Source organism: Protopterus annectens, chromosome 4.part1 (assembly GCF_019279795.1).
Source record: "Protopterus annectens isolate FY-2018-M chromosome 4.part1, PAN1.0, whole genome shotgun sequence".
Lineage (NCBI taxonomy): Eukaryota > Metazoa > Chordata > Ceratodontiformes > Protopteridae > Protopterus > Protopterus annectens.
Genome location: NC_056734.1, coordinates 978,414,142 through 978,431,641, shown reverse-complemented (window position 1 = coordinate 978,431,641; position 17,500 = coordinate 978,414,142). Strand labels below are relative to the sequence as shown.

The window sequence follows — 17,500 nt, the reverse complement described above, 5'->3', positions numbered from 1 at the left end:
CAGTAGATGCAGTACTACCTTAGTCCCCTGGCTAAAGGATGAGTGAAAAGTAGTGCTTGTGCTTTAAAGGCAAATACTGTCTTAAGTGGTTTGGAGTTCTGTCAGCTACATTAGTTATCTGGATTTTTACTTTTGTTACTGAAGTAAAAAAAAAAAAAAAACATAAATTTCCAGTCATGAAATACAATACTTCTGGCTATGGTTCTTAAAAGCGAGGGTGAGGTCATAGAATCCTGAAGTAAATGCGACACCCATACCTCTCAACTGTATCAAATTCCTCGGTTTCCCTGCTTTTGTTTCAAAATAGGGTGCAATGAATTCCAGAATGGCCCCTTTAAATCCCTATTATGTTTTAGTTATGGGAGTATATATATTATACAGCACACGTGGCATGCATCAATTATTTTTGTATTTGTTATTTTACAGGCAAGCAATTTTAGTTTCTGGCTGCAACAGATTAGAATGCAGATTGCTAGTAGGAAAAATCTGCAGACTGTATCCCTTGCATTTGTGAGAACTGCATGTTTAGGATTCTAGTTTGTGGGTGTGACCTAGGCTAGTTAATGTTGAACATAAAGTACAGCTCTCATCTGCTCCATATGGTGGAATTCCATGATTTTGAACTTTGTTTCTCTGTCTGCTCTGTGGCCCGATATGGCATCAGACGGATCCAGTTTCTTTTTCATTGGCTCAAATTCAAAGGCAATAAGAGGCAGACAGACTTGGTCCTAAACCGGAGCACTAGTAGATGAGCTTAAAATCAAACAAGCCTTTACCACACAGTGCTAAAGATGTTTGTGTACTTTGCAGATGTTTTAAGAAGCATGTGTGTTGAACATCCCTGATATTGTCTTATATTTTTTTATTTGATCCTGCTAAAGTCTTTCCTGTTGGAGGGATTGATTACCACCATAACCCAACTTTACCCCCCTCTGTGCTTCCTAAAATGACTTTCTGGCAAATCGCTAAGTATTTAGGAGTTTTCCACCCCATTAACTTCCTCTAGTTCATTTTCTTTGTTACGTAAATAACCTAAGAGTGTCGGGGGGGTTAAAGGGTAAGCACTCTGCAACCCCCTTGTATGTTAAGATGCCTAGACTCAAAGCACATTGAAGTGAATCCCCTGCTCTTTCAAGAAGTGGATACTACATACCAGTTGGCTCTTCCCTCTAAGTTTTTTGTACCTTTCTTTTAGGTTGTGCATGACTCTGGGGAGGAAAACTTTTCTATTCTTCCCATAACTCAAAATGCAGCTGTCCTCATTCAGAGGGTTTACTTCTAACACTGAAATGTTTTCATCTCCCTTCATAAAAAGGGTCGCACTGCAGTGGGGCAGGGGCTATATTCCATTTTCTACCAACTGGGTTTTCAGTAAAATGCTTTTTCGGTGCAGTGAATGCCTGAAATAATTTTCATATATGATCTTAATAGTAATACTTCTATGGTGGAACCATAATATAAATGATCTGCATAATGGAAAAAAAATTGTTGGCAGGCAAAAAGCCAGAAATACTCTTGCTAAATTAAACGAGGACATAAAATATTTAGCAATCTTGTTTATCTATAGCTTCCTAAAGCCTTTTTTTGGGGGGTGGGTTGAGTCTTTCCTGTTGAGACCTCTTTTTTGACTCTATCTCCTTGGTACTTAATTTTTTTTAGAAAAACTTGGAGCCATTTGCTGTAGAATTCTTAAATGGTCTTTCTTGGTTTTGACCATAACTTTTCAGTTCCCTTTAGATTTAATCTTTCACAGAGATGGTTATGGTGAAAGCCAGTCCCTCTCTAATTCCTAAAGTGGCAGCCAAGGATACCTTAATCCAGTATATTTTGTCTTTCCAGTTTAAGTAACCAGAGGGATTGTTTGAAGGTTTGGGTTTTTATTGTCACTTAAGCTGCTATAAGAACCAAGCCCTTCAGGAAAGGTGCACAGCTGTTGCCCTTTCTCCCAAATTGACATGTCTGACATCACCTTTGCCAGGTGGCTATTAAGTTGCATTAAATGTTGGGCATAAACAATTACCTGGGTTCTGTACAGTTCTAGAGAATAATTTGTTGCTTGGGTAACCTTTTAAGAGTCCTTGAATGATGTGTTGTGCTAAGTGGTCATTGCCAAGTACATTTATATGGTATTGTAAGTTGGATATGATGTCTGGGTAAAAACAATCTGAGCTGCCTTTCCTGTAACTAGTCTAGTCCAGATAGAGACTTGCTGTATTCAGGACTGTTGGCAAACTTCTGAGCCCCCCCAAAGCTTTTCTGTGTTGGAGGGAAGCCTCCTAGCTTATCTACCACAGAGAGTGGGTTTTGGCCTGGAAATTGTATTTTCCATATTTCTACTTTCTCGTTTAAAAGCCTGTTTGCATTTGGTCCCCGCCTTTCCTGTAACTAGTGTAGTCCAGGTACAGATTTACTGTATCCAGGACTGTTGAGTTTGAGTGTCTGTTAGTAGTTTCCCTTCCTCCCCTACTAGTATATCGCTTGTTCGTCAGTTACTTAAAAAAAAAGTTTTTGTTATAAAACTCTGTAGAGTAGTTATGCCTGCCCTTCCCCTACGTGTGTTTGTGTGGTGATCTTTGTAGGGAGTGGTGTTTGGTGCAGGATCATGGCTGATCAGCCAAATTCTGTGTTTAAAAAATGCAGTGTGTGGCCATAAGCTCTCGGGGGAGGGAATGGATTTTTCTGCTCTGCCTCTTTTCAGATCAGACCAGTTTCCTCTGACCTCGGGCTACCCTTGCTTCGGCTCCGGTCCCTGCTTCGGATCTGGGGAGGGCTTCCTCCTTGCTGGGTGCCAAGGAGGTATGCTCTCCTTCACCTTTGAAGTGGTGGAGAGGGTTCTCTCCGAGGGATTGAGAGCCCAGCCCTTCCCCTCGGATTCCTCCCAGACCCCTCTGGATTTGGTGACTACTCCCTTCATCCTGTCGTGAGGATAGCCCGTGCCAGAGGAGCTCCAGGTTATTCCCCCTGAGGAACCCCCTGCGGCTCATAAGTCCTCTTCAGAAAGCCCCAACTGAAGTGCGTCATCATAAGTGCAAATGCAAAAGGTGGCACTTGGACTCCCCTGAGACCATCAACTACGGACACCAAGTTAGAGAAAGGAGAAGGTTCCCCCAAGTCGCCTCCCGACGACGTCTCCTTCAGAGACATCCTGGAGATCTTCGCCAGAGTGGAGGTTGGTCATCCCCAAATCCTTTTGTGGATGACTAACTGTTCTTGGAGGCCTTTGGCACGGGCCCATCTGCTTCCTGGGTGTCTCTGCCAGCGGGCCCCTTGGTGGACCTTATCACTACACAGGCATGGAAGAATCCATGGATCCCATCCCCAAACATCCCAACAAGTTTTATCTCCTGACAGACAACCTTGGTCAAAAGGAGCCCCAGTTGACGCTATGTTGATTGCAGAGGCCACCAAGAAGGAACTAGCACAGGAGAGTTCCTCAGTCAACCCTCCAGACAAGAAGTTCAGGTTTGGAAGCGAGTTTATTCCTCTGCAACATTTTCAATCCGTGCACTGAACTGTTTGGCACGTGATCCGGCTTTGTATCGGAATTTGAGTCGCCCCCAGAGTTCTTATCGCCACAGGACAAACAGCTGTTCTCAGCAAAAATGTTGAGACTGAAGTCTGTGTCGAACACGTCTATGCGGCTCCTTTCCCATGCCATGGAAGGAGCAGTTAGGGCGGCTGGGACAGGCATAGCCATGAGGTGTCACGCCTGGCTCAGGTTGTCAATTTGCAGATCCTTTCAAGGCGTTTTTTATTAATGCTCCCTACGACTGTTCTTCCCTTTTCGGGAAGACAATATGTGACCCACTTGTCCAGAGCGAAAAAGACTGGAAGAATTTGTCTGCCGACGGGATCCGCTTCTCTAACCCTCAGCAGTCCTTCTATAGGAATCCGAGGGCAGCAGAAGATGTGGTTCTGAAAATCTGTTTTCCTGGGATTCTCAGGATAACTACTCCCCCAGTGGCAGAGGGGGACAGGATCGACACTGACCCAGAGGTACAGGGGGTCCCAGGAATTTTGGATCTAGGGAACCTTTTCCTGATGGACCTGCTCAGCAGCCCTGAGGGGTTGCCCGGTTGTCCTACTCTGGAGGCAGTCTGGGGGGAGATTGTCCTTGTACCCAACAGCATGGGAGTCCATAGCAGATCACCGGGTGATGGATTATATCCAGAGGTACACTATCCCATTTGTGCCCCTCCAAATTTTCCAAAACATCTCCTGGATGTTCCACCTGCTCACAGGGAAGGCCGCAACTCTAGAGGTTTCAAAGCTGCTTCTCAAACGAGCCATCTCTGAAACTGTCCGTAGCGGTTCCTTGCATGGGGTCAGCCTTGCTGCGATCTCTTCGTATCTCCTTCCAACATGAAGTGCTGAGAGTTCTTAGCTCGGATTCCCTCACCAGGGGATGCCACCGGAGATGCGCTCTAGTCCATGCTTGGCCCCTCTGGCTTCTGTATGCTTACTCACCATTGCCACTCATTCTGAAGTTTCTTTAGAAAGCTTGCAGACTGTGGTGCAAAGTTATCCTCATTGGCCCGTTCTGGCCTCACCAGGTTTGGTTCCCATTCCTTTGGTCTCCTCTCTTAGCTTCTCCGTGGGGTTCTGGATCCCTGCCTGGATCTAATCTCCCATCCTTCAGGTGTTTGCCCGCCCGACCTGGGCAGCCTCAAGCTGACAGCTTGGTTGCTCCAGTTCCGCTGATTGCCAGGACTCCGTGTTTCATCCCCTGTAAAATCCATTCTGGTGGCTTCCCTTAAAAGATTCCACTAGGAAACTTTATTGCAGTAAATGGAACGGTTTTTCCATTTGGGCCTCAGAGAAATGTAGATCCCTTTACAGCCCGTGTTCCAGCTAGCTCCTCCACAATGAAAGTACAAATGGCAGCCATTTCTAATTTTCATGTTGAAGACATCGCCTTAGCCCCTTCTAGGTTGTGTAAGACTTTTTTTTTTTTTTTCCCCTTAAAGGCACTTTTTCTTTTGCGCATTATTGTCAAGGATTCGGTGCCCCCTTGGGACCATGCCTTTGTCTTGCAGGCATTGGTGACTCCCCCATTTGATCCTGCAGCATCTGTGGATTTAAAATTTTTATCCTGGAAGACTGCTTTCCTAGTCCCCATTAGTCAGCTAGGAGGGTTTCTCAGCTTTAAGCTCTGTCTGCCGTGCCTCCTTATTTGGCTCCTTTAAGGATAGGGTCTCTCTCCGTACTAATCCTTCTTACTTACCTAAAGTGGCATTTGAAGCAAATATAAACCAGTCCATTAATCTGCCTGTTTTCTTTCCTAATTTCCAAAACCAGGTTGAATACAAACTTCATTTGTTGGATGTTCATAGACTTACTTCGCTTCTGTCTTCATAGAACAAAATCCATCCCGCAAGTCTGACCAGTTTCCTTTTCCAAATCCTTTTTTGGAATAGCTATTTCTAAGGCTTTTTTGGCTAGATGGATCACTCTTTGCATTTTGCATGTCTACAAAGCAAAAGGTTTATCTTCTCCTGGTATTGTTAAAGCTCACTCTACCAGGTCCATGGCGACTTCTGCTGCCTTTTGGTCTAGGGTTCCTTTGGATGACATTTATGCAGCAGCCTGGGCGAATTCACATACCTTCATTTCCCAGTATAAATTGGTCCTGATTTCTAGAGGTAGAACATACTTTGGCTCTGCGGTGCTCAGGAATATCCTTCCATAAGGGCCTCCCAGGATTGGAGTAGCTGGGGACACACGTTGCAGATAAAATGAAGTTAACTTCTTTATCTGGAGTAGTTATGTACTCATCGTAATGTTCCATCAGAGTAGTTTTACTTCATTTTTCTGCATCTTTCCCTCCCTCAGTCCCCCGGACCTTGTCATGTCCATGTACAGGTTTGGCTCATTAGGCTGAGTTGGTAATGTGTCTAGTTGCAGCAAACTCTATCTGAGGGAAGTTAGGAGGTGGTAGTGCATTATGGGTAGGGGGAGGAGCTCTGAGCTTGGAGCAGATGCTAGAAAAAAAGTTGCCGGCTCGCATCCGATATGGATCTGAATACTCACTGGTTGCAGAAAAATTAAGTATAACTACTCTGATGGAATGTTGTGGTGAGTATATAACTCCTTTTCCGCCTAAATGCTGTTTTTTTTTTTCCCCCCAGCGTTTATTGTGATGCAGAAGCCTGTTTTGTTTTTCTTCACATCTTGTACTTATTTGATTGCCTGCGCTTTTTAAAAAGTCGTTTTTTGTTTAACTGTTGTAGGCTACACACTAAAGTGCGATAGCCTTTTTCTGATAGTTTGTAGTCGTTTAAAGCTGTTTTAAGTGCGTTTGTTATTTACTGTTTTTGCCTTGTATAAAAAAAAAAAAAGTTTCCCACCTTTCTAAGCTAGTATAGTCTAGTTTGCAAGCTAGTGCTGAATTCAATGCTGGTAAAGGTTTGAATTGCCCATACCTTACTTTGATAGAAGGAAGTTTCTCTTCACCTGTGAGAGAGGAGCTTTTGAGCAGCCTATCCCTCCTGGAGGAGTGGTTCCAGCCCAGAAGAAGACCATAAACTAATCCACTCTGGATGTCCACACCCCACACCACCCCCAACTAAGGAAACATTTTCTAAAGCAAACTTCACCTTTATGACGAGGCGGTAAGTTTTACAGCCCCCACGCTAAAGGATAACACTGCTCAAGATGCAGAAACCTTTACAAATGCACTCTGGGCACCTACAAGGAGGCATGGATTGTGCCATCCCTAGCAAAACCAAGACTCACTCCTCTAAGAGAAGGAAACCAGTTTGGTGGACCCCTGCCATAAACAGGCTATACAATAGGAGGAGGAAACTAGTTCAGAAAAAGCAAATCCCACGAAGGAAAGACATCCCTGATCAGTATCTGTAAGAAACTTAAGGTCCTGCATAAAGTCATCCAAGGCTAACTTCGAAAAAAAAATAACCGCAAAGCCTATAGCTATGTTAAGAATTTAAGTGGCAACTCGCAGATGTGCATTGAACTAGTGCAAAATAGCACAAAATGTACCGAACCTACTGATATTGCCAACATCCTGGCAGATTTGGTGCAAAGTTTACCCCCAGAAGGGCCCTTTCAAAAGCCAGAAACAGTCAATGGGGCCAGATGGTGTCCCAGGCTGCATCTTGCACGAACTACAGAACTAACTAACCCCCCACCTAAACAAGTTGTTCAACCTCTGCCTCTCCACAGGCTACGTGCCCATAGAATGACGCACAACAGTTATCAGGGTCATCTGTGGCCACTCCTTTGTGGAGTGGAATGACCATCGCCCCGTAAGCCTGACTAGCCTGGTCTGCAAGGCTGGAGTGCATCCTCGTGAAACTCGGACATTTGTAACCTCCAAACACTTGACCCGACCCAGTTCGGTTTTAAGGGCAGATCATGCCTACTAAACCTGGTTGACTTCTTCGAGATGGTCACCAAGGCCATAGATGAGGGAAAGGTTGTTCACACAGCCTACCTTGACCTCGCAAAGTCTTGACACCATTCGCCAGCCTGAACATAAACCCCCTACATCACGAGATGGGTTGCCAACTGGCTTAGAACTCGCACGGTAAGAATAGCGGGCTTCAGGTCCGACTCTAAACCAGTCACAAGTGGTGTCCCACAAGGCTCGGTCCTGGGACCTGTACTGTTCGGCATGTACTTCTCAGAAGTACAGGCAAACACAGGAGGACTATGGCTAACCAAGTTTACTGATGACTGCAAACTGGGAGCCATAATTGAGACTCCGGCTGACACTGACATCCTCCAAAAGTGCCTTACTGAACGGACACCTGGTGTCAGTCATGGTCTCAAGCTAAATGCCAAAAAATGCATAATCATCCCGTTTGGAAAAAACAAAATACTAGCGAATTACCACATAGGTGGCAGCCCCCTTAATACAGAAGAGGTAAGAGATCTGGGGATCCAGGTAGATGGCAATCTCTCCTTTGACAATCATATTACCAAAGTAGTTAAGAAATCCTATGTGGCTCATCTAATTACTAAAGGGTTAGCATATAGAAATAGAGGTTATAGTGCCGCTGTACTCGTTACCCATCAGACTCATCATAGAGTACAATGCCCCATTTGGGATGTACCTCAAGACGCTTCCAACAGCTGGAGAGACCACAAAAAGTACCTCACCAAGAGGATTACTAGCCTCAAACGTGTCCTGTGCAGCCTGACAAACTCCGGCAGTACTCCAGTGGTATAGCTCTTTACTCTTATCTCTGCCTGATGCCAAAATAAGAATTGATGGACATGTTCCACCTAAAGAAATCGCCACAACAATAAATGGAACATGCTGGAAGGATAGATTCCCGTCAGACTCCCCATGCTTTGGAACAAAATTCCAAACTACATTAGGCAGAGCCCCTCACTAACACTCAGAGAAGCCTTGATGAGTGGATGGGTAACAGAAAATACGCCCCTGGGATCACTTCATTGGTTCTGATTGACAGGATCATTTAATCAATGGGGCGGTGAAAGCTGACACTCTGGCTAGGCTTATAAATGCCCTCAGGCAGCCTAGTACCTACCTGGACCTATAAAGATGATCCTTTGAGGTCACCTTTTGGTAAGGTATTCTTTCCCAAAGTGAAGAGATGGGAACTCTGTCCCAGTTTAGAGGATGGAGATCTCCTGCCCTTTCAGGTAACGGGGCCATCCTCAATGTTCCAGCTAGCCATGAAACCATCAGAGCAGCAATAAAGTACAGTGCATGTAGTGTCCATATTCTGTGTAATGTCTGGACATTTGTCAGTCTAGCTATGTAGCATTTCAGAACTGCTACCTTTTGATCTGGTGAAGAGCAGTAGAGTGCATGTTGGGTAAGCGGTACTAAGCAGCACTGGTAGCCTTGGTTTACAAAACTATACTGCCTGGAGCCTTTATCCTGTGCATTTATGCAGTATGACCTCCCCCTTTTGCACATCTTTGTTTGCTGTAATACTGTGTCACAGTCTTGGCTTTCCTGCTTGGAGGAACTTAACCCTTGTGCCAGAGCATCCTACCTTCCCCGTACAGGCTTTATTTGACTCATTCCAGTGTCCGCATGCTTCAAAACTAAAATTTTATTTCTATTGGATTTTAGGTAACTAGTGAAATAATGTGGAAAGCAAACTAAAAGTTTTCTACATATTTCATGTGTTTTGTCTTTGCTGGTAGCATTATATGGGTGTCTGTCCCTGCTTTTTACCTTCATTTGTTTTCTATATACATTCAGTAACTGGGATGACATGGTCCTTCCTCTTTCTGCTCAGTCCTGTATTGCCACCCAACCCCCCCCCCCCCCATTCAGATGCACAAGATTTTCACAGAAGGTGGTTAGTTGTATAGTAGGACATGGTGACATCTGCAGTGAAGGTGATCTAAGGTTGGTATGGGTCTTGGATTTTAAATTTGGGTCAGACATTGCAACAGAGATCCCTTTGAACTTATTGCAGTAGTGGCTACACTTATTTTTGCAACAGTTGGTAAGTTGATAACACAGCTTTACTACTTTAGGCCATGTTTACTTTATATTAATCAAATGGGGATGTCTGCTGTAACGGTGATACTTTGGTAAAGGATGGAGTGCTTTTTTAAATCTGTAGCCAGATGTAGGTTTTCAGCAGTGAGCAAAGTTTTGCAGAACTGTACTTTTAGATACAGAATTTAGCGGTATTTTAGTTTGAGCTGTAGCTCCCATGGTGGTCTTGATTCCCCTTAGCTCTCATTTGTGTACTGTATAACCCTGAGCAAGTCACTTAACCATTCTGGGTCACCCCTGAAAAGGGACTGTCCGGTGGGCCTACTTTAATGGGTATAGTTAGGCAGTGAAGATTCCTAGGCAGTGAAGATGGAATAAAACACTGACTATGTTCTTCCCAATGTAAGCAAGTACTTTTCCATTTCAGATGGCATGTAGTGAGTGTTTATCAACATGCTGTGCAAACACATTCATTCAACACCTTGGATCACTTTGCAAAGAAGTGTAGCCAACTGTGTCCTAAAGGGATAAACATAGTATGACTTGGGTGGTTTGTTTGCTTAGCTCTGGCACCAGCCAGAGCTTGTAATGAGGAGGAGGAGGAGACTATTACCCTGCTTGCTCCTCTTTTTGTCAGGAAGTAGGCAGGTCTGTCTGATCTCATCGCACACAAATGGATGCACATTGCAGAAATTGTTGCATAGCATCTGAATGCTAGGGAGAGCAAGTACAGGGTCTAGTAGGGTTTAAAGAATCAATCCTCCTCTCAGAGGGCTATACTGTTGCTGCGCCTGAGGTGGTGCAGTGTTTAGCCTTTTCACGTCACAGCAAGAAGTTATCCAGGTCTACTTCTGTCCGAAATCTGCATACCCTCATGTGTTCACTTGAGTTTCTTTCCACATTCCAAAGGCGTGGAGCAGATGGACTGGATACTCTAAATTTGGCCGTATGTTTGTGTGTGGGGTGTGGATGAACTACAACTGCAGGGCTAATCACCCAGCGGTGAAAACCTTTGCTCTAGATTGTCACTGAAATGGTAAAGGGGTTGAGGATGAATGGAAATGGGAAAATTGTACAAGATTCCAAAATTCTGACTAGGTAGTGTTCACTTGCATGAACTGGAAATTATTTGAACTTAACAGAATGAGTTGGCAGATGTAGTCATGAACTGGAATTTCCATTGTTTGTGGTAGATGTTAGAGCAATCTTTGAAAGGTGTGATATGGGAGGGGGGCATAAAGTTAACCTTGGTACAATCTGTAGTACTTTTTCCACACTTTGAACTAGCTCATCAGATATTCGCTTCTGCATGCTAGTTTCTTATCTCTGTGTGCAGTGACCCCCAGAATTGATAGCAGGACCGCAGGAATTGCACAGAGTGGGGTACAGCTGTGACCTGTAGTAATTGTTCCTTCTCTTGTCAGAGACGCCATGTTCATCACATGCAGCTTTCAGTTTGACCATCCCTACTGGTCAGTCTAGGAACTTGAGGAATGTACCTGTCGGCTGCATTGAGTGTCTGAAAACTGATTTACTGAAACTTTGCAAACTTGGCAGACTGATGTGGAAACTAATAGAAAATGAATTTTATGCCCACACACCTTTTCAGGGGTAACACTGGAGTACTATCTAGTCAGGTGACTTGCTTTTTCGTGCACAGTAATGTCCGTGAAGGAAACAACCAATTCAGGAATACAGTAAAACAAAGTTTAATAGCTCACAAAGCTTTGACTGTCCTTGTCAGTTAAACATCGCCACTCCTTGTATACATAACATAATTGGTTAATTGGTATCAAATGACACTTTTTGCACACAATTATATAAAAAGTATGTCCTCTTTTAAAAAAAACTCTGGTAATCCACATCATATTTAAAATTTTTATTTTTTGAATATGTTTGAGTCTTAAAATATACATTTTTAGATAAGGAAGAAGTTGTGATTTTAAGCGTATGCTGCACTCAAAAGGCCATAGTCTGAAAGCTTTGTGAGCTATTAATTTGTTTTATTGCATTCCAGACTTAGTAGTGTTCCTTCAGGTATTTTCTTTGTAGACCTCATTGCTGGCTGTTGTACAGTGAAGGTTAACCTTCAAGTCGGTCCTTTTTATTTTTTCTTTGCAGTGCATTCTTCACAGTAGGCAGATGGAGGTGAAATGAAGTCAACTTTGCAGTCTGGGCTACAAAAAGCTCCTTAGCAACTAGTATTTTGACTGTCTACCTCTCCCTTAGAATGCATTGGCAGACCCTTTTTTTTTTTTTTTTTTTTTTTTTTTTTTTTTTGAGGCTTCCCTTGGTGTTTCTGTGGTTTGCATGTGCCATATTTACAGTTTTCTGTGGCATACCAAGTTTCCTGAAAACTGGCAGGTTTGCTATAGCCCTGTGAAATGTGCTGAAGAGTTTGTAAAGTTGAATCTGGGTTCAAGTTGTGCAATTTGACTATCATTTTTAAGTTGGATTTTGGTTTGAAACATTTTCTTTGTGTTGGAATGCAGAGATCACAAAGGAGAAGCTGGGAAAGAGGAAAAAAGGAATGCCAGAGAAGAAACCACCAGCAAAGAAACAAAAATTTGGGAAGGATGGTAAGTGACGTTGGTAAGAAATGAGACTCTTTGCAGAGTAACTTTGCGTTTTAAGTACTCTGGAGGGCAATGCACAAATTGCCACTCTGACCTGATTAGGGGCGAAGTACTTTTGTGTGGGTGGTAATCTTGGCCTCCTGGATCAATGTCTGCTTTTTTGGCAAGTCTTAAATTTCTTTTAGAATGCTGGCTAAATAATGCTTTGACATAAGCCGACATTCTAAATATTTTTTTTTACATCAGAATGATTACTGGTAGAATGAATTAATAGCAGACATTTCCTAATAAAATTTGACTTTTTGAAAACCTTTTCATTCAGATTGTCAAGCCATGGCATATGTTGCTCTCCCACTTCACTCTTGTTTGCTTGTGATTTAAAATGCTCTGGAAGTAATCTGGAAACAACCCTCACCTTCCATGAGCCAGGAAGGAGAGGTCATGGTGGTAGCACTGTGGTATCGTACTTAATGAATTTTGCCTGGCTGCTGTAGGTGCGTGGGACGTCTCACATAGAACCATAAACCAAAGTCCTTAAATGTGATGTCTGCATGCACAGACCTCAGAACTTGAAGCCCAGAGGAGTAGCCAGTCAGATCTAGATGTGAACAAGAGACAAATGCCTTTGCAAGGCTGAGCAGATGAGCCTTGGGGGATGGTAGCAGTGGCCAGGAAGGAAGTAGGTGGAGGGACTGGTAAAGGGATAGTTCATTAACCACTTTGGGCATGAAGGATTTGTGCACAAGGTAATAGTCGATGTTAAGTTCCCTTTGTCCACATCCCATCTCAACCAAAAGGGCCCCTTCCAGACGTTCCACCCGGTCTAAGGGAACAAGCAGCGCTAGAAATATCAAAGCTGCTGTCAAAGAGCTATCCAGCCAGTCCCAGCAGACCAGCAAGGATCTGGAATCTACTCCCAAATTCTTTTTGGTTCCAAAAAAGACGGGACTGGAGACCAATATTGGATCTCAGCAGACTAAACAAGTCTGTAAACAAAAAATTCTGGATGGTCACGCTTCAGTCCATTCTACCCTTCTTGGGTCAGGACAATTGGGTGTGCTCAATAGACCTTCAGGATGTGTACTATCATATCAAGATGCACAGACGCTCCAGAAGGTTCCTCCGCTTCCAGCTGGGAGCCAGTCACCATCAGTTCAGAGCCCTGCCCTTTGGTCTCACTACAGCCCCCCCCTCCCTCCAAGTGTTCACCAAATGCATGGCAGTGGTCACGGCTCATCTGAGACTATAAGGATTCCAGGTGTTTCCATATTTAGACTGGCACCTTACCGCTACCACCAGGCGTCTCACAGTATTCTGCTGACCCAGTCATGCAAGAAGCATCTATCTTGGTGGATGACCTCCCATCAAGTTTTTCAGGGCAGATCATTTGTCCCCCCCCCCCTCCGGTTGCCACGGTGACAACGGACGCCTCCCTGATCGGGTGGGGGGGGGCATTGTCAGGTCAGGACGGTCCAGGGCACATGGCAACCTTTCGAAAGCCATTTGCACATAAATGTCCTGGAGATGAGAGCAGTACTTTTTAGCGTTGCAAGCCCTTCAGCTCTCTCCCCACTGGGACTATTGCAATTCAGACAGACAATATGTCTGTAGTATGGTACTTCAACAAACAGTGCGGAACAAAGTCTTATTCCTTATGTCGAGAGGCACTCAGACTTTGGCAGTGGGCGATCTCATCTCAGCGGTTTCTGATAACGCACATCCCCAGGAAGTCCAACATGATAGCGGGCAAGTTGAGCAGGGCCATACTCATACCACACGAGTGGTCTCTCAAACAGTCAGTGCTAGAAGAAATCTTTCAGAAATGGGGCCGACCTTGCTGCGATCTTTTTGCTACTCCCCAAAACAGCAAGTGTCACGATTTCTTCACCCTTTTTCCCCTACCAGGTTACCCCGCCAGGGACGCTCTAGTCCACTATTGGCCCCGGGGACTTCTGTATGCTTTTCCCCCCCTTTCCACTGATCTCTCAAGTAATTCAGAAAGCTACCGCATTGAGAGTAGACACGATCCTCATTGCTCCTTACTGGCCTCGTCAGAATCGGGTCAGCTGCACCACTCCCTAACATCTCTCAACTTCACAGCTTGGTTGCTCCACTTCCTACCCTAGCCAGGCTTCCCTTAATTTCCCATTCGGTCCGTAAATTTCCCATTCGGTCCGTAACATCCTTATAGCCTCCCACGAGTCTTCTACAAGAAGGATTTACAATAGCAAGTGGAAACATTTTTCCTTCTGGGCAGCAGCTAATAACATAGACCCTTTCATTGCACCTATCCAGTCTATTCTAGACTTCCTGGCAGAACTTTTTCACTCTGGTTCTTCTTCGTCTACTATTCCAATTGGCGGCTATATCTAATTTCCATGTAGGCTTTTCAGACTCCAGCATCATGTCCCACAAACTTTGCAAAGCCTTTCTAAAAGGTATCTTTTTGCTCAAGCCCCCAATTAGAGACCCCCCCACCTCAGTGGGACATAAATTTGGTTCTAGCCTCCTTGATCCCCCCCCCCCCCTTCGAACCGGCCGCTTCCTGCTCTCTGAAATTGCTTTCATGGAAAACCCTTTTTCTAGTAGTCATAACATCAGCTAGACTGGTATCTGAACTTCATGTCCTTTGCAGTCGTCCTCCATATTTAGTTTTCCATAGACAGGGTGTCACTTCGGACCAACCCTTCCTTTTTACCCAAGGTTTCTTCCGAGGCGAATCTGAATCGGACAATCTACCTTCCAGTTTTCTTCCCTAATTATTCCAACAAGGCAGAACAAAAGTTACATTTCCTAGATGTTCATCGCCAGCTTCGTTATTTGGATAGGACTAAACAGTTTAGGAAGTCTAACCAGCTATTCCTATCTTATGCGGAAGGCAAGATGGGCCTTCCAGTTTCCAAAGTGTCCCTTTCGAGATGGCTGGCCTCTAATTTCCTTCATTTATAAACTCGGACACCAAAAGCTACCATCACGACTTAGAGCTCATTCAACCAGAGCGTTGGCTACGTCAGCAGCATTTCAAGACAGACTGCCCATAGATTCCATCTGTCAAGCAGCTACATGGGCTTCTCATACCTTTATCTCACATTATAAATTGGATATGGCCTCCAGAAACCAGGCTAACTTTGGTTCCACTGTACTCAAGAGTCTGTTCCGATGAGCCACCCAGGATAAGGGTGCTAGGGACGTGGTCCCATCCAGCAAGAATGAAGGCGAGATTGACAACTTAACATTGTGAAGTTATGTACCTGCCATAATGTTCCACGTTAGTTGTTTTCTCGCCTTCTTTCTTGCGTCCCACCCTCCATCCCCCTAGCCTGGACAGACCGAGAGGATCCTTGGGATCTTTTATCTTCCACAGCGTCAACCACCTCTATTGTCCCTGATTTGATAGTTCTACAGGTAGTTTCTTTAGAGGTGGATTTCATTTTTCTCTGTCTCTAGGAGACCAGCACTGCTATACTTTCAGCTATCAAACGAGATCTGGGTATTTACCTCCTAGCATTGTGGGATATAGGGGAGCCTCGAGCTGGTGGAAATAGCTCTCGAGCTTTAGTATTGGCAGAGTCTGAGCTGAGGATCGGCTCCGAACCCATCCAACAAGAAAGAAGGCGAAGAAGACCACTAACATGGAACGTTATGGTAGGTACATAACTTCTCATTTATGGAAGGTAGTGTACAGGGAGGAGGGGCAGGCCATGAGGGCCTGTAGTTCGGACAGCCTTCTAAAGAAAGAAAAGGCCACTAAGAGTGGTTTTCCAAGTACACAACTGTAAGGAGGCCAAACTAGCACACTCAAAGGAGGTAACGTGAGTTTTTTTTTTTTTTTTTCTATGACAGTTGAGATCCCATGGGGAGGGATGGGTTTTCTTGGTCTAATGTGAAGGACCCCTCTCTGGGAAAAGTTTTAACATCCAGTCTAGAAAGCAGTGATGGCTGTAATGGTAAGCTGGCTGAAATGGCTGAAGGGTGGACAAGGCACGTTTTCCTAGTAGTTGGTTTCCTGGCCAGGCAAAAAGCTTTTGTATAGGAGCTGACATCAGATCGCCTGAGGCGGAAAATCCCATACCAAAGTGAATACAGCAACATGGAAGGGAAGGACGTCTACGGTTATGGTAAGATTTTACACAACTGTTCTTTTTTGTCAGGTCAGCCACTTTTTCCAGGAATGCGTAAGCAGGCAATGGCTGGTCATGCGTGTTCACAGGACAGTGCTTCCCATATGTGCAGCTTACATCACAGCCATTGTAATCTAAAGGTGGCATTGCAGTTGGTAATTTAACCAGTATTGTTTGGAAGGGGTATTCCAGGCTGGCCCTTCACATTGTGCAAAATCACAGCCAGCCACAACTTTTGGTGAATTTTTTGTTTGTTTTTGGCCAGACAGACATTTAGATTCATGGATGTTTCTAAGTGTATAGTTTATGTATGATGATCATCGTGCATACAGCTGCAGTCATAACAGATGGGTTCTCCTGCCGTCAGGCGGTTTCTCAGTCAGCCGAATTCCAAAGTCTAGGTCCGGTGTCTGTTGTCGTCGCTTCTTCCCTGACGTCAGTGCGACAGGGGTATAAAAGAACCAGCCAACGCCATTTTCTTCAGTCTTTCTTGCCGCGCGGTGCCCGAAGCAGAAGCAGTTTGCAAGTGCCGGTCGGCCAGCTCCTGAAATTATGAAAATTTTGCAACCGAAGTCTTCTTGAAAGCTAAGTACCTCGTTGGGGAAACTTTTCTTGCCTCAGACCGATGTCCGACAAAGTTAATAATTGTATTTCATGTGGGAAGCAAATACCGCATAAGGATTTTCATTCCCTCTGTATTCCTTGTTTAGGCCCAGACCACGACGTCTCGGTCTGTCGTTTTTGTGCTACATTCAACAAACGCACCATTAAGCGTCGGGCGGAGTTCGCCCAGCATTATTTTGGCAAAAAATTTAACTGTCGTCGGATACTCAAACTCCAGTTTTGTCTAAAAAGCGCAAAGATAAGGACCGACACACTAGGTCCGCGGCCTTTACCGACACCACTCCAAAGCTGACTACAGGTGGTCCAGTTCTCAGCAAGGCCCCTGACTACCGATGACACTTCATTGGCGGTGTCTTCTGTGCCCAAGGTCGCAGGCTCCTCGGCCCACACCCAGACTACAGATACCAAAGCCACTCTTGGTGGTGAATCTCAAAATGTAGACAGGTCTGCCTCCTCTCAAGGTGTCTTCAGACCTTCCTCTTCTTTTTCCATCAAGGCTTTCACTAAGTCTAAAGCAGCCATGCATTCTAAAAGACAAGCTACTCTGGGCCCATCTCCAGGCCCCATGCCTAAAAAACAGATGCTTAAAATGGCTGAGGATTTAATTACTCTTATCAGGGGTTCTCAAACCCCCCCCCCCCCTGGAAAGGCCCAGGGTGGAGGAAGAATCCCCCTCCTCTGATCAGGCCTCCATTATATCAGAGCACTCTGAACAGGAACCTTTTTTTCCC

The 17,500-nt window shown here is 44.7% G+C and overlaps 1 protein-coding gene across 1 annotated transcript in view; it reads left to right on the top strand.

The window, feature by feature from the left end:
- LOC122801350 (nucleolin-like) overlaps window positions 1-17,500 on the top strand; it is a 345,442-nt gene that overhangs the window by 36,635 nt on the left and 291,307 nt on the right. The window contains exon 6 of the mRNA XM_044070890.1: window positions 11,941-12,027. Within this exon, the coding sequence (XP_043926825.1) occupies window positions 11,941-12,027 (87 nt within the window). The remainder of the gene's footprint in view (window positions 1-11,940; window positions 12,028-17,500) is intronic.